At 32.3% G+C, this 27,295-nt stretch overlaps 3 protein-coding genes across 3 annotated transcripts in view; all 3 read left to right on the top strand.

The window, feature by feature from the left end:
- Positions 1-27,295, top strand: part of LOC127705049 (transcription intermediary factor 1-beta-like) — a 605,637-nt gene that overhangs the window by 199,167 nt on the left and 379,175 nt on the right. The window lies entirely within an intron of this gene.
- LOC127705477 (probable RING finger protein 207 homolog) overlaps positions 1-27,295 on the top strand; it is a 239,496-nt gene that overhangs the window by 190,292 nt on the left and 21,909 nt on the right. The window lies entirely within an intron of this gene.
- On the top strand, positions 4,671-5,672 carry LOC127705478 (uncharacterized). The gene is made up of 2 exons (XM_052209794.1): positions 4,671-4,742; positions 5,463-5,672. Exons 1-2 carry the CDS (start codon positions 4,671-4,673, stop codon positions 5,670-5,672), a joined length of 282 nt encoding a protein of 93 aa, XP_052065754.1.

Raw genomic sequence — 27,295 nt, 5'->3', positions numbered from 1 at the left:
TAGCACTCGGTGTGGTTATTATGGTAAGTACAATTTGGTTGATGGCAAAATTAAGAAAAACATATTGTGTCTTGGCTCCGACAATTCGAACATAATCGTGGTCAAATGTGAAACATATATCCCATTACAATCAATCTAGTTATGATGGCAAAGGTTAGTTTGATTTATGTTTTTCACATTAAGGTACAGAAACTACTACTATATATTGTTCATTGGATTTGATTTCGATATTGTGTGGCACTTCAGGCCTACTTTTGAATGATAGTAAGTATTGTTTTCATTCATCTCTAAATTCCATTCATCGTACGCTTTCTGTTTTTTTTATAAATGTTCCAAGGTAATGAAATTGTCTTTGACTTTATTTTGTGGAGATTTACTTTTCTATTTTGTGTCTTTATTTATCTTTGTTTGTTTTTTTGTATTAGGAGTTCTAGTCGATTCACGACGATTGTTTTTCTGGTTATGGTAATATTTTTTAACCGTTCTTTTTTTATTTTTCCTCCATTCTTGATTACCTTTTTCTCTTATCTTTTTAAAATTTCTCATCCGTTGTGACATTAAGACAGTTTTCAAGATAATGGAAGAATATTCTGAATAAAACTATTCATCTTTCAATTCATCACTTATTTTTCTGGTAAAAAATTAAGATGTATAAAATCTCCTTGGAGTGTATTGTTTGTTTTATCTATTTTTATTCTTTCTTGAATGGGTTCACCTGAAATTTCCTTACTTAAATTCTTTCGTCTCCATTTTTTTTAAAAATTACATATGCTTATTTTTTTCCCAAACAACTAAAATTTGTTTCATTTTGGAATGGAATAATTATCAAAAAAGATTGAAAACACGTCTTTTAGGAAATCATTGTTTTAAGATTTGGTGTCTTTTCGAACATGGCAATCATTAATTTTACACACAAAACCATTTGACTTCGTACATTAAATCATTTAATGGGCAGGCATGCGTTTCACATCTCAAATCATAAGTCTACAGAATTGTTCATGATTTACGATTAATTTTAGCCGTAAGATTTTTTGTGAAACGAAGACAAGGATCGTTTATTTATCTATTCAGTATATTGACACACTCATGTGATTATTTTCGCTGTTTAACTTCCTTGTACACATTGGAGGTAACTGACGTTTTCTATAACCTTTTATGTTATCTGGCTGTATTAAGGGGGCAACTGTTTGATTTTTATGGGGCGGGGGGACAAACGGATCCTTTACGGAAGGAATATTCACCACTGCCTTTTTCTAGGCCGGCTTATTTGTCTTCAGTTTTCAGCATAATTATTTCCTATATTTTATGGAACAGAATATTCCTTTTCATCCTTTCTTGAACAAAAATATTAACTTTCAGTTCTTACAAAATAAGCTTATTATTTTTTTTAAATTCTTAAATCCTCGTGCCTACCCCAGAAAACCAAACGGTATGATTGGAACGCAGTGATCGTAAGGGCATAACAGGGGGTGATAATCAAATGATAATAACGTATTAATATTAAATGCTTCGTTTTCAAACTTGCCATCACTTGGCGTCCGTCGTTGTCGTAAACTTTTTATAAATCATCCCTGAAAGTAATGAAATGATTTCAACCAAACTTTGAATGAAAGATCCTAATATGGTATCAAGTATAAAGTTTTGTGTTTTGATTTCGATCAGTCAAAAAATGGCCACCATGGCTTAACATAGAACATCAGGATATCATGCACCTGCGGAGCCAAACATGCTCAAATTGTCAAGATCCTCATTCCTATTTTCAAAAAAATGATCAAATGACCCCTTAAGAAGTTATTGCCATAAAATGATGATTTTTGAGTAGTTTTCATCTTTATAACCTTTTTACTCAAAAACTGTACTAGATATGTAGAAATTGTTAGAAACAAAAATTATCAACAATAAAAGATCTGCACAAATGACTATATGACCAAAACCATTGGATAACACTTTAAGGGGTTTTTGCCCGTAAATGACGATTTTGACTAGTATTAGTGCTTTGCTCGTTATCTGGAAAAGTAAAATAAATAGGAAGAAACTGTTAAAATCAACCATAATTAAGAATTTAAGCTAGCTTGAATAAATCAACCAGTTTTTTTCAGTTCTATAGAGGTCTACTCAGGCCTTTCCATTTTCCCGTTCAAGTCCGAGATTTGACGACATGTTGCTTTTGTATTTTGGATTTAGAGGGTTTTGCAGGGGGCAAAGCGTTTACTTGATTATAAAAAAAGAATATAACAAAGCATAAATACAAAGCTATATGTAAAACATCAAGCAAACAAAAAAAAAGCAAAGAAGAGAAAGGAAACAATGGATGACGCTTACACTGATGTCTTAAGATAGCACAATTCAAACCGTACGAAAATCAGCTGTAAACAATGGAAAAATGAAGTCCTTTTTTTCATAGCGTTTAGTACATAGCAGACCCTCATTTCCAATTTTGATATGTAATTTGAGAACTAAGGTTGATTCAATCTTATCTTAGATGCAATCAACAAAGTCAACAAACTTTAAATAATTCAGTGAAGGAATATATCATCGATGTATTGAAAATTGAAATAAAATGATGATTGACACAGTTGGTTTCCTTAGTAAAACCGCCATAGTAAACGTAAGATATTGTTTGCCAATATCAAAAATCCTGCAGTGAAATGGATTCACCACTTTCATCAAGGCGGCTCACATCTAAACATATAACAGACAATAGTTATAAGAAGATGTGGTATGAGTGCCAATGAGATAACTCTCCACCCAAGTCAAAATTTGTAAAAGTAAACCATTATAGATCAAAGTACGGAAGAATGCATGATCATGTATTAGACCCAAACACAAAAGGCTTGGCTTGGTTAGGTTTTGACTGAACAGCTGTTTTAACATTAATATGTTTGGTTCTTAAGAAGAAAGATAATTATTAAAATATCGTTTTTTTTAAGCAAGAGGTTCCTTCTTTCCAAAAAAGTATAACAAACTTATCGAACTTTGAAAAAAGGGAAAAACTATGAAAACTATGAATCAACGGAGCAAGTAAAATCATCTGCAATATTCCTAACTTGTTACAGCTATTTTCCTAAGAAAATGACGGGATTAACCAAAATAGTTAGTGTACACTTTCGGTTTACATACCTCTAACAATTGTGAGAACGTTACTTCTATAGGAGCAGCCAACGGATTATTATTTCTTTGATATTCCTGTTCAAAAACCTTCAGGATCAAATTGCACATGTATTTGTGTATACTTATAAAACATTTCCCCTAATTCTTACACAATTTATCCTTTTACTGACCTGTTTAATATGTTTATATAATCAACGTGTGGTTCGTTTGACCTCAGATTTTATTGGTCAAACTTTGATTATGACGTCCCATAGTCTTGCTTTGCTTTGAATTTGCTATTGTGACGTCATGGAGTATGCTACCTTGTCTGATGACGTCACATAGAAAGAACACATTATTTTGTAAATCATTCTTATGAAGGATTGATTTTATCTGTATATCATTTACAAATCATTGGAGAAACAGAGTCAACCACAAAATCTTGTACAATACGATATTCATCCACTCTCGACAGTTAAATTTTAAATATGAAAATTCAGATGTCTCGAGTGGATTAATATCCTGCCACATTAAATGCAGTGTTAGATTCTATACGTATTTAACTATCTGTAAATAACTCTTATATAACCTACACAAATGGATAGGTTAAACGTTTGAAGTTATTTAGTAATACCTTAAAATCAAAAACAGGGATATTCAAATCATTTATAATTCGATCAATGCAGTTGGTATTTTGTTTTTAAGGTGGCTCGGCCCTTTAACAGTGCGCAAGTTTTAACGCATGTTTCTAACGACGAGCGCCTTGGAAACAATCGCTTTGAGGGGTCTTCTCAAAAATAGTTTTGACGACATTGGCACGCGGGCGTGTCTGAGAGCACCCTTTCCCGATGTCAACAAGCGATGCAAAACTTCTGCAAAAAAGGAAATACGGTCGGGTTTGTTCATTTTTCACATAAAAGTTTAAAAGGACAGAAATATACATGATATGAGCATAACATTAAAAACCAGAAAATATGAATTATATTTACATTTTGTATAATTGTACGACTGCCAATGACGCAATATTTTACCTAAAACAAAGGACAGCGATGTAAACAACTATCGTATCGTATTGTGTTTTTGACCGTCTTACGTTTTCGACCTAATCCTTCTTTCACTTCCCGTATGCTGCGCGTGCCCGCGTGACGTCATAATCGGCTGCTATACTTAGTAACAATAACAAATAATTCCACGTGTGGCGAAGATGTTCCAAGTAAAGTTATTACAAGTAAGTATTTACGTTTTTCTATTTGATACATTTTTGTACCCTTTCACTAATACTTTTTGTACCCTCCAAAAGAATCTATTAAAAATAAATAAATATTCTATAAATATGCCTAAAGATTTTTTGCACAAAAAGTTCACATCCAGGTCATTAAGTCACGTGACTGTCATGTGGTTAGTCGTCATACTTAAAACTTATTTTCAATCCGGAAAATTGCATGCTCCTTACAGTTTTTTACTGAAAAAAAATATTAATTAATTTCGAATTACAGAAACAACAGTCTGTTAGGAAAGATTACAGACAATACTCCCCAACCTCACTTCACAATGCCTTGACTAAAGTCTGAAATAAAAACATGACTGTTTACAAGGCTTCCAAAGTATATGGAGTGCCAAAGTCAACCCTCTTTGATAGAGTTTCTGGAAGGGTTGGTGTAGATGTAGTGAAGTCTAGCCTTGCCCCAGCATTGGATGTAGAGCAAGAAGCAAGACTGGTTGACCACATAAAAATGATGGCAAATTTTGGTTACGGGTTAGTTTAAATTTTAAAAAGAGGGGAAATAAATGCAAATATTTCAGGAGTTTCAAATTATTATTTTTTTTTAAATGCTAACAGCTTCAATGTTTTTCATTGAAAAATATATTTTTAGATTCAATTAATTTTCATATATATTTAAATAATTTGTGTCAGATGCATGTACATACTTTTTTCTTCCAAATATTATTCTAATAATATTTATTGTTGTAATAATATTCATTGCTATTACTATTATTATTATCATTATCATTATTATTATTATTATTATTATTATTATTATTATTATTATTATTATTATTATTATTATTATTATCATTGAAGATACTCAATATCTGAAGTTGTTGACTTGGCCACAGATTATGCCGTGTACATGGAGCTGAGAGAAAAAAGCAAACCATTTACCCTGAATTGGTTCTACTCATTCATGTCTAGATGGCCAGAGTTTAAAACCATCAAAGCCAGGGGTTTAACCATATCAAGGGCAAAATCTGCATCACAAGAAAATACTAATATCTATTTTCAGGAACTAGAAACAATTCTTGTAAAATATAACCTTATTGATAAACCTCATTGCATATACAATATTGATGAGAAATGGATAAATTTTCAGCATAAGCCAACAAATGTTGTTGGTGCAAAAGATTCTAAACCTCCTGGTATTACTTCAGAGAGATCCCCAACGGTTACGATAATAGGGGCAGGAAATGCATTAGGCACCCAAATACCCCCATATCTTATATTTGCAGGTGCTAGAATGAATAATAGTCTTATTGAAGATTGTACAAATGGTAAATCAGTGGATCAGGCTGGTCAACACTGAAATTTTTCATAAATATCTTGGTGAACATTTTATAAAATATGCTCAAGGATTAACTGATGACCAACCTGTTCTACTGATTTATAATGGGCACAAATTACATGTAGCGTTAAGTGTAATTGAATGGACAAAGGCTCACAATATTATAATTTTAGTTTTGCCAGCCCACTGCAGTAACATTCTACAACAATAAGATGTTGGCTGCTTTGGGCCCCTCAGCAGAATTTTAAATAATTCCTGTCATAAATATTTACGTGAACATAGAGAACCAATCAGTAGGTACAATATTGGTAAACTTGCTACAGATGCATATGTGAAGGATTTGTCGCCACATAACTTAAACACTTCCCTTGAAAAAAAACTGAGTATCTGCCATCACTTTGCTTCCGTCAACTGTATTTACGACGGACACAGTTGACCCTGACAACGCTGTACAAAACAAACAAACTAACCATGACAGTGAGAATTCTCCATCTGTTGACAGTGACGCTGGACATGTCTTACCTGACACTGGACTTGACTTACCTAACACTGGACTTGACTTACCTGACACTAGACCTGAATTACCTGACACTGGACTTGACTTACCTGACACTAGACTTGACTTACCTGACACTGGACTTGACTTACCTGACACTAGACTTGACATAGCTGACACTGGACTTGATTTACCTGACACTGGAAACATCACATTGATTGATGAGGTAGATCTATTGCCTGACGAAGATGAGACAGACATCTCGACGATTAACGAAATACAGAAGAGTACAGCTGTTTTTTTTCAAACAGTGTGAGAAAAATGTTGGTATTGTTGTAAAAAAACAAGCAAAAAAGAGGAAGTATTTGTCAAATATTACATCTGGTAAATCTATAACTGAGGATGATGTAATGGCTGATATTGTAGGACATTGTAAAAAGCCAAAGAGTGTAAATAATACAAGTAAATGTAAAAAAACTGAAGCATGTGTGGTAAACAATCTTAACATGGTTAAGGTTACTAAACCTAAGGAAGTAAAAGAAGTTAAAGTTGTTGCTAAAACAAAAAAAGTGTCACCAAAACCTGGTACTTCTGGTTTACAGAAACTGATTATTTCAGATGATGACTCATTTGATGATACATGCAGTATTGAAGATACTGATGAGTCACCATGTTGTGTATGTAAGAAACGTTTCCCAGAAGCATTCAGACAGTGTGTGTCTCTTGTTTTTGCGCAGTGGGGTAAATGTATGTATCCTCAATGTGACCACTGGACCCATCTGAGATTTTGTTGTAATGTGAATGTTCTTAGGCGTCATAGTATTTTTTTTATTGTCCATGTCTACAGTATGAAAAGTGATATGTGAAAAGTGTATGAATAGTCAAATAAAGATATCAAAGTAATATTTCATATCTCATAGTTGTATATGTTACCATTTAATTCCTTTAGTCATAAGTTTGATCCCCTCTTGCACTTTAAATAATTTGATATGTACATTGGCATCAAATTATTATCAATTCCGGATTTGTACGACATGTCATTTCCGACTTTGGACCCGTTTATTAGATAGGTCGAAAACACTTAAAGTAGCACGGTAGTATTTGCATTCCTGAATTTAGGTTGCTTTTTTGTGTTCCCTACTTAAGTCAATGTATATGAACAGCGTGATTGGACAAAAAATACAGTATCAACTGAACATACTTTCCCAAACTGAGGGATGAATCAGGTGCAGAAAAATATGAAATAATTTTACATACAGGTGAAAATGAATTTTTAAGAATTTTTGAAAATTTTGTATTCACTGCATGATAAAAGATCAAAAAGCACTAGTGGCCTTAGGTTTTTAAAGATAGCAAAAAAAGTAAACGGTCATGATACATATTTTAATTCATTTCTGAAAATTATAATGAAAGTACTTCAGTAAACTGTGTATGTATAATTTTTGGCAGTGCTAGAAAGTGGTGAAAAGTCTGAAATGGCTATCATTATCCCTTATGGGCCAGGAAATACTACCGTGCCACCTTAACTGGCAACCCGCTGATTGATACTTCGACACAAACTGTGTAGTTTAGAGCGAAACAACAGCAGGGGTCCAGTTAACGAAAACACAAGACGCCAGTTTTTGTCAACAAAGGTGACATCGATCTAATGAACTCAAATAAAAAAAATATTTAAGATCGAAATATATTTCAGATACAGTAATTTTATGCACAAGTATACTAGTGACTCCCAAAATATTAGACATGTCTGGGTTCAAACAGATAAAAGGGGAATTCGGAGAAATGTGTTAGAAGGTCGAAAATACAATACACGAGGATACATGTCACCGTACGGCTTTCAAAAACAAGTAAAACCCATGCATAGTATGGTATAGGAACCTGTTGTTCAGTGGTTGTCGTTTGTTGATGTGGTCCTTAAGGGTTTCTCGTTTTTATATAGATTAGACCGTTGGTTTTCCTGTTTGAATCGTTTTACATTAGTCATTGTGGGGCCCTTTATAGCTAGCTTGCTGTTCGGTGTGAGCCAAGGCTCCGTGTTAAAGGCCGTACTTTTGACCTATTATTGTTTACTTTTTACACATTGTGACTTGGATGGAGAGTTGTCTCATTGGCCCTCCACATCTTATTTCTATATAAAGGCTTCGGGGGTTCATCTGCACGCTATCCGTTTTGCGTATTATAACATTTTGTCACTGTCTTAATCTTTTTTTTTTACTTGAAATATCTTCATTTTCAAGTATTGTCAGGATTTTATTCCAGAGCATGTGAAATATGTTCTCACTGCAAAATTTGGGTAATTTTTAAGTATTTTTTATTTACCAAAAACAGTTTTGAACGCAACAATTTTCAAGCAAAGACTAAATACTTGACAGTCACATCTAACATTTTAATTTACAGATTTACATACTTTATCAAATCATTGGAACGAAAAAGCACTTTAAAACAACCACTGTCCTCTAACTGGAAGGATTTTTTTTTGTATTTGTTAGCGTAAAATATATCTATCAAATTATCTCATATCATAATTCCATGATTTCCGGAACTCTTAGACTAGTCCTATAACATAAGACCTCGGGGCCAATGTTTTCTATTTATGACATTTTCCTTTTACTTGTTTTATTATTTGTTATTTTCTATTTTATCTATCAATGTGACAAACGAGTTCGCATTAAAAAAAGAGGAAATATCAGCGTTAAAACGTTAATAGTTGAATAAGAATGTGTTATTATAATAGACTACCGGAACTCGAGCAACACATTTCACTAAATTGATTATTTGTTTTACACAGAAAAAAACCCGACACTTCAAGAAATTGCTGTTTTCCACCTTTGATCATAGATGAAAATAGGTCAATAGTAACCTGGACCTATTATTCCGACCTTATAGGTCTATGCTATTATCCCTCAATGCCATAAAAGGCACAAAATATGCACCAGAATCAAGTTACCTTGTTTTGGCCGCATGCTTTGCGGAGAAGCGCAAAATCTTTGGTTTGACCAAGTCGGGATTTAGCCTAGGACACCCGCAGTCTACCGGGCAGTTCCAAATACTACCAGCTAAGGCTTTATTTTATAAACAAAATTTATACTACTTGCTTGGTTCAGGAAAAGTTGGGATTGGAATTTTAAAACTCCGCCCAGTACATAGGGACACTATATTAGTCGGTGATATAGGAAATTTCAACTGTCTTACTTGTTGAAATGCGTTTTTGAAAAGGGAAGCTATTAAAGAAAGTTCTTGATTTCAAAAAATGAAAGTGGAGTATGTCATTACGGCAAAAAATATGAATGGCAATCTTCTTAATGATGTATGAACACTGGTTTTACCCACCTGCTGCAAAGTAACGTAATTATCGGTCTATGATGATAATAAGGAGATGACAATGTTTTTTAAACTAGAATCGTAGGATTAACATGGGTATAGACACATGACTTCCCTAATCCGACAGATAACCCTTTGCAAGGTGTTCATACAGTTGGATGTATAAATACGCAGCCTCGTAGGGTAAAAAAGGAGAATTTTGCCCATACCCAACATACATTGTACATTCATTTACCAGTGGCAGTCCATATATCTCGCCCTTCCTACTTTGCAGGACCTTGCTATGGTACTTATCATCCGTATTATGCTTGAAATATTTGCCAGTGGACATTCAGCAAGCAACAACTGAACTTTTATTCTGTACAATACTAGTATATACAAAATATCGCAGTTGTAATCTCTGTAAAACCAACTAAATGTACCAAATTTGAAAATGATGAGTAGACAGATTTGTTGGGGTTACAACGATATTGATTTCAACCATGATAACTGTGTTTTGTGAAATCAATTTCACAACACCAAATATGGATATAATTTTCCTTAAAAAATAAAATGCTTACAAGCAAACGGTGTGAACTATTAGAACTTGTTGCAATACAAACAAGAAGTATCAGGATAGATCACATATTTTTCAAGTTGTTACCACATATTCCTAGATACATCTACATGTATGGTAGTCACAATTTTCAGCACATATATTTGGGTTAACAAGAGTGCACAAGCTGAAATGTCTCACCTGCTTTAATAATAATCATTCATGATTGATTTAATGTTGATATTCCTAAAGATAAAGTTTTACTACAAGTATCAGAAAAACTTAATATTATCAATGATCATGAAAATGAGGCCAAGGTCAGATAAACCAATCCAGCCTTACAATCATTCCATACACCAAATATTATGAACTATAGCATATATAGTATACAAGAAACAGACAAAACCATGAAAATGAGGTTAAGGTCAGATAGATCCTGCGAGACGGACATATTTGTTTTTCATTCATTATTTTGTACAAAAATCAGGCCATTAGTTTTCTCGTTTTAATTGTTATACATTTGTCATTTCGAGGCCTTTTATATCCGACTATGCGGTATAGGTTTTACTCATTGTTTAAGGCCTTATGGTAACCAATAGTTATTAATTTCTGTGTCATTTGGTCTCTTGTGGAGAGTTGTCACATTTGCAATCAAACAACATCTTCTTATTTTTATATAAACACCTAATAATCATTCCATACACCAAATATACATGTAGTTGACCTATTGATTACACAATGTAGTATCTTAAACAAGGACTTGCAATTGACCAATGAACCATGAAAATTAGGTCAATGACAAATGATAACTACCAGACAGACATGTACTTTTTACAATCATTGTGTACATCAAATATAGTTTATCTACTACTTTCAGTATTAGAAAAACAGACCAAAACACAAAAACTTGACATTGTCAAATGACCTATTGCTAACAGTATCCGAAAAACAACCCTAATCAGGTAACTTTAACCTTAATCACTGATCAATGAAAAAAGGTTGAGATAAAGTGAACCATGTAATGCATGTCTGAAGGACATTTAGACTTGCAAGGGACCCATATACCTAATGCAAGTATCCTAATTTAGCAGTCACTGAACCATGAAAATGAGACCAAGGACAGCAGACATACATGTATCATGAGACGGGTTGATGTTTTGTGTATGAATATTCCATATTTTCCCAGCAATCTTTAATGGATTTTTGGGTTAAAAAAATCCAAATTCTAGTAATGTCAAAGTCAATTGTTGATGTCATCCAGTAGATTGATCAAACATAATTCAAATGAGATAAAATCATGAAAATTTCGCAGACCGAACTTTTCTATTTCTACATTTAGAAATATTTACAATTTTAATCTTATATGTTTATAAGGCCGCAAATTTTTTTAAAGTATCATTTCCAGAATCTTTGTTTCAATCCCTATTAATTTGAGTGCATTTCTAATTTTACAAAACAATATTTATCTGATTTTAGTAATCTGAATAATTGTAATAGGTAATGAGGTTGTCAGTTAGTGAGACACACATTTTTCCAGACAATATATAATTCGTTTGATTGTTTTGTTTGGTTGCTGTCTCACTGAACAGAACTATTTTCCATTTCTCCTTTTATCCAGAAAATGTAACTTTTGAAATAGCAACTGAATAGCATATGGATGGACAACAAATGCCAAATGATGTAAAATAATTCAAGTGGCCATTTGGGTCAGAGGGTGGTGAGGTAAAAGATGAGGGAAAGGCATGTGCAAACTTTTACAACTGCCACTTGATATTATGATTTCCAAAATATACAAATCTCATTAGATTCATTTAGTATTAAAGAAAACTACATATATTGCAGTTTTCTTGTCATTAATCATGTTTGCAGCAAAATTCACTACAGGCAGCAAAAAATTAATTAAAACGGCTCTATTAAAAAAGAATGTTGATTCATTTTTTGAAACATTTTTGATTTTTTCCTCAAATGTCTATGAGATCAAATTTATAAAACATTAATTTACATTGTCAATTCCAATATAATTATTGACATGTATACATCATGTACATGTACAATCATTAACTGATCAGCTCCATATTTGCACTATTTTTATATCAGTATTCTTCTTTAGTGTTTTTTAAATGACTCAATATTCTGTATTCATCATTGGGACATGTAGGTAAAGTAGGTCCTTTTGATCTTAGATGTTTATATGAATTTTGACAGCACTTACTTATTCGTGTGTTTCTTTGTCCTATATGTTCTCCCATTTATTTGTATTGTAGTCATGTCATGCAATGTTGTCATTTTAATGTTATATTTAACATTGCCATAAAAGCGGGAGGTTTGGCATGCCACAAAACCAGGTTCTACCCACCATTGTTTTCTTAAAATGTCCTGTACCAAGTCAGGAAAATGGCCATTGTTATATTATAGTTCGTTTCTGTGTGTGTTACATTTTAATGTTGTGTTTTTGTTGTGTCGTTGATCTCCTCTTATATTTGATGCGTTTCCCTCAGTTTTAGTTTGTAACCCGGATTTGTTTTTATCTCTATCGATTTATGAGTTTCGAACAGCGGTATACTACTGTTGCCTTTATTTACCATATAGTTCCAAATTATAGTTGATCTTGGCTTCTTAACTGGATTCTGACAACTCATTGCATATAGTCACCAACTTGTCCAAGTATAGTGGATCTTGGGTCCTCATATGGATTCTAATCACAGTACTTTGATTATACATGTAGTTCCAAGAATTGTTGATCTTTGCTTCCAATGTTGTTCTTAAGTTTCAGCACTTTACATATACATGTAGTTTCCAATTGCAAAACAAGATGATCTTGGCTTCTCATGTAAATTCTGTCGGTACTTTGCCAATAGTTTCCAAGTGAAGTTGAACATTTCAGAACCACTTCTTCCTCTTACACGTACTTAAAGCCTGAAATTAAATGTCAGAAGAATTCCGTCAGAAAATCAACCATGATTGACATTTAAATGCATAATGTAATATATCTTTAAAAAAAATGTAAATTTATGGTGATCAATAATGAGCCAACAAAAAAATAAATTACATGCCCGGAAAGTATTAATAGTGATTTTGTTTTTATCACAAACATCTCTTATACTGTCCAGAATACATACTTCTTTGGGCAAGCTGTTTGGCTGCCAGGGACAAGTAATTTCTCAGTCTTAAATTCTGAAATGCAGCTGAGCTACATTTGTACTCCTCGTCTGACAACAAAATTATGTTGAGGTTTCTTGTACCCTGTTTGGAATATTGGATTCACAAGTTTTGTATTTAAAAATTGTAAACAAATTATGATCATGACGAATCCATCAATAAAATGTATTGCCTTGAACTGTAATTCACAAATTAGGCCATTTATATTCTTAAGAAAACAAAACAATCAAACTCTTTGATGGTTGGACAGGGGTAAGGGAACAATGGGAATGAGGGAATGGGAAGCCAGAGTCAGGGGGCGGGAAAAGGTGTATCAGGTTTGTTCGCTTTCAACACACATTCGCACCCTACACGTTCGACACCTGGGTTAGTTCGCACCCTATTTTTTTATTCAAATACATGTTGAATTATTAGATGTATTTTCAGAGTTCTATTTATGAAGACCTATTAATTGATAATTTACAAAGCTAAAAAGGTATTATGGTAACGTGTATGAAAATTATGATTGCTGTTATAACTAGCTTTGGTTTAAAGTGAAAATAAAAGTAACTAGTTTGATAGGAGTAAAAATAACAAAGAATTTAAATAGAAAAGATGAAAACTAATTGTTTTTAACAGCCTGTGCCCTTTGATCTCGTGTGTGTCACTTTATTTTTAAACAATAAAAAAAACTTAATATCTATATTTTACAGTAATACACTATTAAAACAATTATTCAAAACATTACCTTTAAAAAGTGTGCAAACATACCCAGGGTGCGAACGTGTGGGGTGCGATGTGAAAGGGTGTGAACATGAATTGGAGCAAACGTGATTTTGGGTGAAAGGACCAGGATTCGAAAAAAGGGGGGGGGGGGAGGGAATGAATATTCTTGGAAATATATTTGGTCGATTTTTTGTCTGGGAGTAAGGGGGTGGAAGTCGAAGTAGGAGGGGGGATTTTAGAGTAGAGGGGAAGGGAAATAGGAGTTGGGGGTAGGGAAGTGGGAATCAGGGACCCATATCCGAGCTAGGGTAGTAATGGGTTACCCCACATGAGGAATGGAGGTAAAATAATTTTAACGATAAATATTTTACTCCATTTGACCAAGGATTTGTATAGTACTATATAAATCCTTGACTTGGCGCTAACGGTAGCTACGATATTGGATTTGACGAATGACGATAAAAAATAAGGCTCATTTGACGCTAACGGTAGCGCAAACAGGACATTTGACGCTTGACGGTAAAGGACATTCCTCTATACCCTCCTGTCCATCCCCTCCTCTTCGACACGGATATTTTCCCAACATATGCAACAGGTTATACATGTTCACAAATTGCCGGTTAAGGGTCAAATAAACACATAAGAAAGATACCAGCAATAACGATTATACTTGGAACAGAAATTTAGCCCGTGCAAGGTTTCAGCCGCAAAGATTTTCTACAGTAGCGAGTATTTTGAGACAACCCCCGACTTTGTATTTTTCGTGATACTGATAACATTTTGCTGCCTAAAATATTAAAATCTATGTTTTCTTATATAATGAATCTACCTTCATCGTTGTCTATTTCCCACTATGTCTGTTATTCATGTACATGGTCGTATTCATCAGAAGTGTATGCTACTCAACAATGGCGACCTTGAAATTTCGTTTGTCCGATTATTGCGCCAGATTAGAGGGAAACAACTCGCGCCTAACAAAATTACCGTATTTCACCAAAATAATCAAAATTTCGCTTTTTCATTACAAACAATTATATGTTAAACACATTTATATTCAGATATCGTCCATTGATATAATTGGAAACATTATTTTATTAAAGCGATCAATAAAGAATTCACAACAAAGTAATTAATGGGGTGCATTGAAAACAGACCTCATGGGGTAGAGGGGTAAAACAAAAGTCCATAACTTTTTTAAAAGCCTGGTGACCCCCATTTTATTTGACCTTAAATTGCTCGAAAAGTTCATACTCTGACATATCCGTTTTTAAAAAAAATCTACCGGGGAAATTTTACGAAAAATCGATTTAACCAATATTTTTAGCATTAAACTAAAAGAAAATGCAAAATTTAGACATAAATATGAAAATAAAAGTATTTCTAAGTCTAAAACAACCAATGGAAACGTTAACATTTCAAATTTTAATGTTTTTTCATATAATAATCGTACTGACTTGGTTCTAAAAGTCTTTGAATTTGATGTAGCCGTTATTGTTGAAAGGCTGGAAATGTTTGGAAATAGGGTCAAAATCGCATATTTCGCGTCCTTTTGAGGAAAAAACGAGGCAAATGACCCCCTTTTTTCTTTGCATTTTTGGATTCAGCATAAAAAGATCTACAAAATATGTCAAAATAAAAAAATTCTAACGGGGGTCCTTATTGGGATGAGCCACCTTAAGGTCGTTTGAAACGAACGACCCATTAATATATAATGAACAACCCCCTTTGTTACTTGTTTTTGTTGAATTTTTTGTTTTTTTATGATAAAAATAAAAGTATTTTTATAACAGCAATCTAAATCTGACAATAAAAGAGTTAATATACAGAAAATAAGATTTTTGTTCATTTAGGACAGTGCAAAGCAAGGCAAAACATAAGTGTGTTTACTGCTATCTGAAAATAACATGATCTAGAGCATTGGAAAACAAAAAGGGTATTCATAGAAAACAAGCTTAACTGCGAAAGTATACCTTAACTGCATATACATTAGGTAAACAAAAATTTCAACCTGTTCTACTTCTTATGATGCAAAAAGAGACGAGCGATACAAATGAAATGATCAATAGTCTATTCATAAATCGTCATCATTCAAACATTTCTCATTATGTCTAACGAAAATTCTAAGACAATGAATATTATTGGTAAACTTCAACAGGCAAACATTTCTGAATAAAAGGGGTTCTCTTATTGTACTATTTAATAAGATATCTGCCAATAAATGATTGTAGATTAGGATAACAATTTATTTGTATTAGCTTTGTGAATAAATGGAGAATTTAGGGTATGCAACAGATACAAATGGCAATCGTTTGAAAGAACAAAAACACAGGGCATATGCAGCCTGAAATGCATCAAGATTCCGTAATTCATTTTATACTCAAAAAGTACAATAAGCAATTTTTTATAGCCTGTTTGTCCAAAAACTAATGCTCCACTAATTTTATAAAATTCTGCCATTATCATTAAATCCTTTACAGAAAAAAATATTATTTTAAGCCACCACTGGAAACAGAAACTTTGCCGAGGCGCGACAAAACTTAAAATATAAGAAATCAACAAGATCAAGAATTAAATAATGCAGCAGTATCAACATACTTGGCACCCCCACCATTTGCATAGTTGCAAAAAACTGATTACCAATATACAATTATAAGAGGGATCTATATATTTTGACTTTTATTTAAAAGGATCTTGAATACTGACATAATCAAAATGCAAGTGTTTTATTAGGATTATATTTTTTAATATGGTAAATTATATTTCAATAAGCAGAGAGTCAGTATTAAGAAATAAAACAATTGCGCTCCTTTTCTTGCCAATGTTACCCTTTATTCAAATGATACTTAAGCGATTCTGCTATTATAATTCCTTTCTTTCACTGATTTGTTTAAGATTTTAAAACTGTTTTGTAGAGCAATCTTGGAATAGAGTTTAACTAAAAAACCTTACATTTGCAAAGCTACTTATTTCATATTTTATTAAAGAAGAGACGTAATTTGATGTCCAGGATATGGTTAGCTTTGTTAATGGATGATTTGGTGATTCATATATATAAAGCATGTTTCGCTTATATATATATATACTTTAAATTAAACTTTAAATTATATATATTATCTTTAACTGTTAAACCTGATTTGACCTTTTCTCGGTAGACTGTTCTGTCTTATACAATTTAACCAGATTTATTATACACAAGTTTACAAGAAGTATTACACTAGTAGTAATGTCAACTTAACTGTAAAAATATGGGTCCAATCTTTTATCTTTTCCTTATTTGGAAATCTTCTCGGAATCCACAGAGAATATTGCGTCCAATAGGTCACAATCTAGTATGATATAGTTTGTAAATAAAAAGTGTCAATCAAACTGCTGAGAATGTTGATGTCTATCGATGTTTAAGTCTATGTCTATGTTTGTGTCTAACTTAAGGGTCTGCATTTAAGGTAGTTCAGGGGTATACCGCCATCTTGAATTGTACAATCACAGTACATAATCAGTCTAGTTATTTGCCCAAATCTGCAAATTTGGAGACAGATTTGCAATTTATTAGTTACACTGTTTATTTATATAAAGAAAACTTAGTTATTCATTGCATTATCGAAAATGTTTTAACAAATACTAAATATTTGTGCTTTTAGAATTAATTTTTTGGAATAAGCCATTTAAAGGGATATAACTCTTTTAGTACAAAATTTATACTGGACATATAGGGAAATTTTCGTTATTTACTTGTAGCAAGAAAACAAGTTCGGTGACACCATTTTTTCTCTTTATTTTCTTAAAATATATTATAAATTTTCACTGAACTAGCACACAATTTTATTTAGGGGCCAGCTGAGGACCACCTCCGGAGGCGGGATTTTCTCGCTGCATTGAAGACCCATTGGTGGCATTCGGCTGTTGTCTGCCCTTTGGTCGGGTTGTTGTCTCTTTGACATATTCCCCATTTCCATTCTCAATTTTATAAAACCTATCTTCTCATATTTTATTTCAAAATTCTGTCTCATATATTTCTTTTTATTCACAAAAATGTTTTTTTCATTAACAATCTAAGCAAATTTTGGCAATTTTGAACGACTCGTACCTTGAAAAAAAGCGCGGTGACTAATACTTTTTATCATTTAAAAAAAAAAAAAAACATAGTAAAATCTTCATTTAGGCAAAGTATAAGAAAATTCTGTTATTTTTTTTCTATACCCCTGAACTACCTTACATACTTGTAACGGAAAGTTCTAGATAACTGTTGATGTTTAACTAAATTACGCATCTTTTGTTATGATCATTCTGGAAACGTTATGTTAGTGAAATAAAAAGTTCTAATCATTCCATGAGTATCATTGATTGTTCCAGTTATTTCTTAACTGCATACTTGTAACACAATGTGTATTATTTTGTACACAAAATAAAAAAAAATATAATGTAAACATTCTTAGGCCACACAAAACAAATTAGGCAAACTAAATAAATATGATAGTTACAATATCATAACAGTTTTCTTATGCGTCTTCCCAATTGTTTGAACGATCTATTATTTCTATCAGACATTCTGGAAGTTAGTCCAACCTGTACAATTTATTTTATATGTGTAATGGCGTGCGTTTGCTGACTCTGTTTGTGGTCATACGAATAAAAATTTCTCTATCGAGATTTTAGTGAAAACAGGTTTGAATTGATATGCTTGTGAAGATCAGATTCAGATTGATTTTGAGTCATGTGAGATGCTGATAACATCTCATCTATAGGGAATTTCTTTAAAATATAAATCAATCTCCTTTTTTAGAAGTTTTTTTCCAATTGCGAAAAAAGCCTTCTCAGAGATGATATCTATCGGTATGTCTATTCAGTATATCATGATTGTGAATCAATCTCCTTTTTTATAAGTTTTTTTTTCTAATTGCGAAAAAAGCCTTCTCAGAGATGATATCTTTAAGTATGTCTATAAGGTATATAATGATTGTAAATCAATCTCCTTTTTTAGAAGTTTTTTCTAATTGCGAAAAAAAAAATCCTCTCAGAGATTGTCTCGGATATCGTTTAGGTAAAGTTCGACCAAGGCCGTTCATCCTCGTCAGGTGCCCAACCTCAAGTTATACCAGTCTAAGAGACTACAACTTCTTTTTATGCTGAAACTGTCAGCTTAAAAATTACAGTAATAGAACATGAATGATCTAGAATATTCTACATTAAGAATAATGAAAAAGTACTGTTTGAAAATCATATACTGGATAACCAATACAGAGTCAAGAAATTTGGATTTGAAAAGAATACATTATTATACTTCAAATCATACTAGAATAACTGCCCGATTTATTACACAAGTCAAAAAAATACACGTGCACGGTTCTTTACAACTATCATAAAAACGTATTAAATGTAATTTCACTGAAGGGCGCAACCTTAATGAGAATCTGTGAAACCTTATAGGAAATGTCCATTGTTCTAAAACAATGAAACGGAAACCTTTGATTTACCAAGACAACGCTGAGACATTTGCTCAACTTGACCACTTTCTTTAAATTTGATTTGATTATGGGAATCTCTAGTCATAGACTTGATGACGTACATCGGTTCAACATATGATGCTAACACATAAGCCAATCGTACTCCAGCTTTGGTCTCTCTACGAATGACGCCTATTTTCTTTCAACCAATCACGACACAACACATTACCGCATGTTTCTTATCATCTCTATTTTGTTAATAGTGCCTAACAGATTGCAGATAGACTAGGTTATTGTTTAAGACAATCTCTGAGAGAAATTTTTTTTTTCGCATTTAAAAACTTCTAAAAAAGGAGATTGATTTACAATCATTATATACCTAACAAATATACTTAAAGATATCATCTCTGAGAGAGAAGGATTTTTTTCGCAATTAGAAAAAAAACTTCTAAAAATAGAGATTGATTCACAATCATAATATACTGCATAGACATACCGATAGATATCATCTCTGAGAAGGCTTTTTTCGCAATTTGAAAAAAAACTTCTAAAAAAGGAGATTGATTTATATTTTAAAGAAATTCCCTATAGATGAGAGGTTATCAGCAGCTCACATGACTCAATATCAATCTGAAACTGATCTTCACAAGCATATCAATTCAAACCTGTTTTCACTAAAATCTCGATAGAGAAATTTTTATTTGTATGACCACAAACAGAGTCAGCAAACGCACGCCATTACACATATACAATAAATTGTACAGGATAGACTTAACCTTCAAGAATGTCTAATAGAAAGAATAGATCGTTCAAACAATTGGGAAGACGAATAAGGAAAATCATTGGCAGTTGATTGAAAATGACACAATTGCTAGAGAATTATTTCCCAGACCGCCTATAATTACTTATCGAAAGCACAAGAACGTGAAGGAATGCTTGACCTCCGCAAAATTATAACCACTGTAAACAATAAAAGTATATTTAAATGAGAAGGGACATAAAAATAATCAGGTTTTTACAGATTCACCAGGTGTAGTGCCCCCAAAATGTAACCGCATTTGATACGTTACAGGATAGAAACATATTGATAACAATTAAAAAGTAATTATAATCAAATGTTATAGTAAATAAAAATAAATTAGGACAGGGCATCTGACGAAGATGAACGGCCTTGGTCGAACTTGACCTAAATGATATCCGAAACACCAGGTGTAATATAATCAAATTAAAGTAGTTCCTAGATGACCAATTGATTACCACAGATCATTAACGTTTGGAAAATCCTTTCAAATAAATAGATGTGTAAAAAATTACAATTAACCACAAAACAGTCTACCGAGAAAAGGTCAAATCAGGTTTAACAGCTAAAGATAATATATATAATTTAAGTAAACAAGTCTAAATTGAAAACAACGTTCAAATCTATGATTGCGTTGGATAAAAACCGTAATTTTTATACGTGTGCATGCAAAACAAATTTCTTGGTAGAGGGGTCTAAATACAGTACAGACAACATTTTCCAAAAGACCAAATGAGTGAAAAAATATATGTTCACAAAACGCATTTGACTGGCAGGTCAAACAACTATTGTTCGTAAACCCTGCTGACTGCCATTGACGATTGCCAAATAAACGGATTACAAGATGTAACAAAATAGATCTTATTATTAATTTATTACCAAACAGAAAAAAATAAGCTTGCGAAAAAGATGGTATACCGCAAACATGAGTTAAAGTAAATATATATAAGCGAAACATGCTATATGTATATATATGAATCAACAAATCATGCATTAACAAAGCAATAACAGAATAAACCTGTAATTGAAGACAAACAGTAAAATGCAAATAAAATTGCATATAACGTATACACAGCGATACATGGAAATTAATAATAGAAACTCGATACGGACAAGAAATAAAATATCCTATAAGCAATACTATTAGTAGGTTTTGCTAAGATTGGTTCATTGACACGATTATTTATAAAAAGAAAAACGTATTCTAAGATTTTTTATTGCATCTTTCTATATTCAAATCATAAATGCTTTATAATAAGATAATAAGATAAGTGTAGCAAAACAACTAATTTTAACACCCTCAAGACGTTTCATCAAAAGATATCATCTAGATTGAAATTTAGATGTCCATGTATTTTTTCGTACTTTACTTATAAAAGGGTTCCGACCTTTTCTTATATTTTAATTTGGATATATTGTTCTCTTTCTTTTTTTTTTTATCTTTTATTGTTTTAGAAATTCTATTCGATTATATTTCTGGTTAACGTTATTATCTGCATCTATTTTTTTTTTCAATTTTCCCCTGTTTACCTCTTTATCAATTTTCCCTGTTCTTTCTACGATTCCTTTATATCATCTGCTGTAATATTGGAATCAGAAAATCAAGATTATGGAATATAATTTCAAATAGAACTATTTATCTTTCAATTCATCTCTTATTTTCCTGGTTAAGAAATTAAATTCATTCTTGGATTCCATTGCTTGTTTCTATCTATTTTTCTTTCCTGAAATGATTTACCTTTACTTTCTTTATTTCTACACTTTTTGATAACATGAGCAACATCACGGGTGCTTCATGTAGAGCCAGAGCACCTGGGGTCACCCCTAGTTTTGTTGGGGTTCGTGTCGCTTAGTCTTCAGTTTTCTATGTTGTGTCTTGTGTACTATTATTTGTCTGTTTGTACTTTTCCTTTTTAGCCATGGCGTTGTCAGTTTATTTTCGATCTATGAGTTTGAATGTCCCCATTGTATCTTTCGCCCCTCTTTTAGCGGGATTAAGGATAACAAAAATCGTGCGTCGTTAGTTATGCGAGTTATCTACCTTACTCCAAGAAATGAAAAATTGCCCACCTCGCAAGCTAAATATGTCTTCTTACAAATACTTGTACTATGATTAAACTACGAAAAACATAACTCTGATCATAAATCCTTATATTTGTGTAAAGCTGGTCAAGCTTATGATTTTACCAGCTCGTTTCATAAAATTTTAAACAGCTACCCTCATTTTTTCAATGTTTCTTGTTTCATTTGTAGGCACTATACATGCTATACATAGTTAAGTCTGTTTAAAAATATGTAAAGCAGTTAGTTACAGACATTTCGCCTTAATTAAAGAATTGTGTAGAATGATTGGAATGTATAAAGCTCTTCATGGCATAACATACGACTGATTTATTGATGTTTCTGATGTTGTTGTTGTTGTGTAGGTGCATGGATGTGTGCCAAACTCGAGAGCAAGATAGTCATTACGTTTCACAAAATGCATGTGACGGTTATGTCTAAAACACACTGAACAGTTTCCCCCTATTTTTATCTAATTTCATAGGCTTAACTTTTTTCCAAACATTTCTTATTGGTTTCCTTTAGGGGAGAAAAAATATCAAAAAGAGTTAAAAACACGCATTTTAGAAAATCTTCTTTCAGGATTTTGGTGTTTTAAGTGTCAATATTTCCGAACAAGCCAATCATTAATTTTACACATATAAACATTTGACCTTATACATTACAGCACTTTAGACTCAATAGGTATAGGACGATGTGGTATGAGTGCCAATGGGACAAGTCTCCATCCAAGTAACAATTTATAAAAGTAAACCATTATAGGTCCAGGTACGGTCTTCAACACGGAGCCTTGGCTCACACCGAACAGCAAGCTATACAGAGCCCCAAAACATTACTAGCGGAAAAACCATTCAAACGGGAAAACCAACGGTCTAATCTATATGAAAAACGAGAAACGAGAAACACTTATGAACCACATCAACAAACGACAACTACTGAACATCAGATTCCTGACTTCTTCCTACAAAAAGTTTTATGACTAAAATTGATCGTAAATTAACTGAATTGTTCATGATTTAAGATCAATTCAGTTCGTCATATTTTATGTTGAGCGCCTACCAGTATCGTTTATTTATCCGTTCAATATAATTACACAGTCATGTGATTATTTATCTGTTCAGTATATTTACACAGTCATGTGATCATTTTTACTGATCAACTTCCTTATACACATTGAAGGTTAGTGTGGTTTTCTTTGACTTTTTGTGTATAATTGTACTATTTTTAGGGGACACTCATTCGATTTTGATGGGGATGGGAGATAGCAGGATTATTTGTAGAAGAAAAATTCACTTTTATCATTTGCTGGACCGACTTATTCGTGTTATTTGCTTCTATTTAGAGAACACTTATTCCGACATTTTATTGAACATAAAATTCATTTTAATGCATTCTGAACAAGGATATTTCAGTCCTTCCGGTGCAACTCAATGCATGTCTTCAATTCTAATATCTTCGTACCAAATTTACCTCTGAAAATCAACACATATGATGCATGTGGCAGGAACGTAGTGATTAAGGGAGAACGATTCAGCAGCAAGGGCAGAGAATTATACATTAATATCTAATTGAATGCGTCGTTTTCAGAAAAATTATTAACTCATATTGCCATCACTTATCGTCCGTTGTCATCGTCGTTGTTGAACAGTTTTTAAAGACCTTCTCTGAAAATACTGAAACACTTTCAGCAAAACTGTGGATGACGTTCCTACAGCCCTTAGATGGTGTAAACTTCCCAAAAAAAAAACGTGTATGGTTTAAAGTGTATGACATATGGTGCAATAGTAGGTGTACGGTGCTATGGTGTATGATGTAAGGGGAATGGTGTAATGGTGTATGAGGAATGGTGTGATTGTGTAACGTGCGATTAGGAATGGTGTGAATGAATGGTGTACGACATTTCAAAGTTTAAAACTATGCAAAATATTATATATGCATAATAAAGAACTGATTTTTAATTTTATACATTAAGTTACGATATCGTGATTAAAAATCGTTTTTTAAAATAAATAAATAATTTTGTAGTCGCACGCTTTCTTTAAAATGAAATTGCATTATGGGTAATTTCGGATGGTGTAGATAGAATGGGGAATGGTGAATGGTGTAATGTGTATGGTGTATGGTGCAAAGGTGTAACGTTTATGGTATAATGGCACAGGCTGTATTTTGTAATGGTGTATGGTGAATAGTGTAATGGTGTATGGTGTTAGTTGGAAGTTTACACCATCCAAGAACTCTAATAGGCGTGGTATCTAACATTACGTTGATTTTAGGTCAGTCAACAAACATGAACTTCATATCTTAAAATAGAATATTAGGTAACAAATAATGTATAGTCATTTAACTGGAAAAAAGTAATAGATAGGGGAAATCTGGCAAGACAAAAATAATTAGAATGTCAAGATCTTTCTTTTTTTAAATTCAAGAGTCAATGACATTTAATTACTATTATTTACTTCTATATTTGCATTTTATCTCAAAAACTTTATTAGATTGGTAGAAATTGTTTAAAACACAAATGATCAGCAAAACAAGATATACAAAATTTCAATATGACCAAAACTATCTAATGACTTCGTTGAAAGAAATTATTGCCCGTAAGGGACGATTTTCGAATAATTCTAGCGAATTTTGCATATTATCTCTATCACTATATCATAGTAGGTAGAAACTGTAAAATAGCTAGGTCTATAATAATGGTATTGTATTTACAATGTTGATTATGTTGTTTGTATAACTATGTATAAAATAATGGAATAATTTGAAGATAAAAAATAAACAGCTGCTCATTTTAAGACAAATCATGAAAAATAAACCTTTTGATAACAAATGACATATTTTTTTTTTTCTTGAATGAAAAAGAAAATGTTTTTTGTGTTAACATGAATAAGTTAACCAGTATATCCAGAGCTATTCAGGTCCTTACGGGCCCTCTCATTTTAACCCGTTTGACATCATAAAATTTATTTTGTAATGGGTTTTTTTTACTTACTTTTGATAGAACATAAATGAATACAGTTGAGGTTAATACATATGAAAACTATTTTTGGCCCTTATTTTTATGTTTTTGCTTATTATTATTTCGAAATCAACAATATACACATATAGGAAGATGCTGTTAATGTCAATTACAATAAGACAAAAAAAAAACACAGTATTGTTTTTGGTTACGGTAGGTAGCTTACTTATATAGTAATTACGCCTTAAATTCATGTAACATTTATTTTGTGTAATTACACTTATTCCTAAATATATTTCTAGTATTATATTTTGGCATGAAATTATATGCAACTGTGATGTACAGGGTTGACAATAAAGTATACATTATGGTTTATTTTTACAAGTTATAACTTGGATGGAGAGTGGTTTCATGGGCACTCATACCACATCTTCTTATATCATCATATGTAAATATAAAAAAAAATAATAAAAAACACACACATGAAAATAAAACACTAGATAGGCAAATTAAAATGAAAAATTAATCAAAGCAAAAAATAAAATGAAAAAAAGGGTACTAAGGAAATGTAAATTATAAATATATAGGTATTAAAATATTGTTTAGAAAAATCAGGTTGCTCACGTTTGTGCCATCTGTGATATACTTATGAAAATAAAGTATATCTTGATTAACAAAAGAGTAAAGGACTCTCTATCTACAAACATATCAATAAAGACTACAAAAATTAGACGACCATTAAAGGAATATTGTCCTAAAACGATGTTGTTTTTTTTGTCTATTTTTGTGTTGTATTTTTTTGCAAGTCTTAGATAAAATTTAATATACAGGTTGAATGTATCTCCATCGTTCCAAGCCCTGATTCCTTGCCTGGCTTTGGCAATGCTTTTTTGTCCTTTTTAGGTCTATAGCTCATTATCATTTTAATTAGCTTTGAATTTTCATATTCGAACATCACTGAAGAGACAGCAATTGTCGAAATACGCATCTGGTGCAGCACAATCGGTACTGTTTATGTTATTACTACCACTATGCCTCTGCTGGTGGACTGATAGTCACGGGCTGTCACCAGTCCAGTAGCCAGTACTTCGGTACTGGCATGAACATACGGATTTTGTGTTATTAGAATTGCTGTTATAAAACTTTGGAAATTATTTTAAATTAAGGAAAGTAATACCTCCCTCATGCAAAGCTCTGATTCCTAGGCCGGCTTTTACTATTATTTTTGTTGTTTTGGTTTATAACTCTTCAAAAATGCTTCTGTCCCTGTCTCAACCTGCAAAGTAAGCACTAACACAGGCTCAATAACTTAGGAAATAGCAATTTAACAAAGTTTCAGCAAGATTGAAGTCATCCACAAGTTAAACTTATCAAAACTGTCCATTACGCTGTTGATCATCTTAATAACGTGTTAAAGTGTTCTTTTATTTGTCTTTATTAATATTACTTTTACTGTTTGGTCTATTTTTGGTGATATACATTTGACGTGGTTCTGTACTTATGCATCCCGTCATTGTGTTGTTTGTATTATTTTTCATTTTTATTTGTCCGTGTGACTTTTTATTGTTTTTTGATACATATGACGTGTCTCTGTACTTTAAACATCCCGCAATTGTGTTATTGTTCTATTATAGTTTTTGCATACTTTGAACGACAAAATTATTTTATATCTCTACCTGTGTGACGTTTACATTCTGACGTCAAACACGCTATTTTGAGCCAGAGTTAATGTTAAAATTACAATTCGGTCCCAGAGCTTAAAATCCCTCGACCCTTTATAGGGTTGATTTGGCATACATAAATAAAATACAAAAATTAGTAAGCAATGCACGAGGTTGTTAAATGTAATATATGCTTTTTGTGCTTCTTTGTTAAATATTTGTTCGTTTTTGTTGTGATAAAGATTGTGACACGGTGTTGACTGCTGTACCCCTATTTTACAATTTTACCTATTATGTCTGTTTGTTTTATTCACGCAACGTTGAATGGAATTTGATGCGACTGTCATACAAGTGAGAGGTTTAGCACTATAAAACCAGGTTCAATCCATCATTTTCTATATAGGAAAATGCCTGTACCAAGGCAACAATATGACAGTTGTTGTCCATTCATTTGATGTGTTTGTGCTGTTGATTTTGCCATTTGATTAGGGACTTTCCGTTTTTGAT

The sequence above is a fragment of the Mytilus californianus genome, unplaced genomic scaffold (assembly GCF_021869535.1).
Source record: "Mytilus californianus isolate M0D057914Y unplaced genomic scaffold, xbMytCali1.0.p SCAF_6, whole genome shotgun sequence".
NCBI lineage: Eukaryota > Metazoa > Mollusca > Bivalvia > Mytilida > Mytilidae > Mytilus > Mytilus californianus.
The sequence above is the reverse complement of the archived record's forward strand: the minus strand, read 5'-3'. Positions and strand labels throughout refer to the sequence as shown.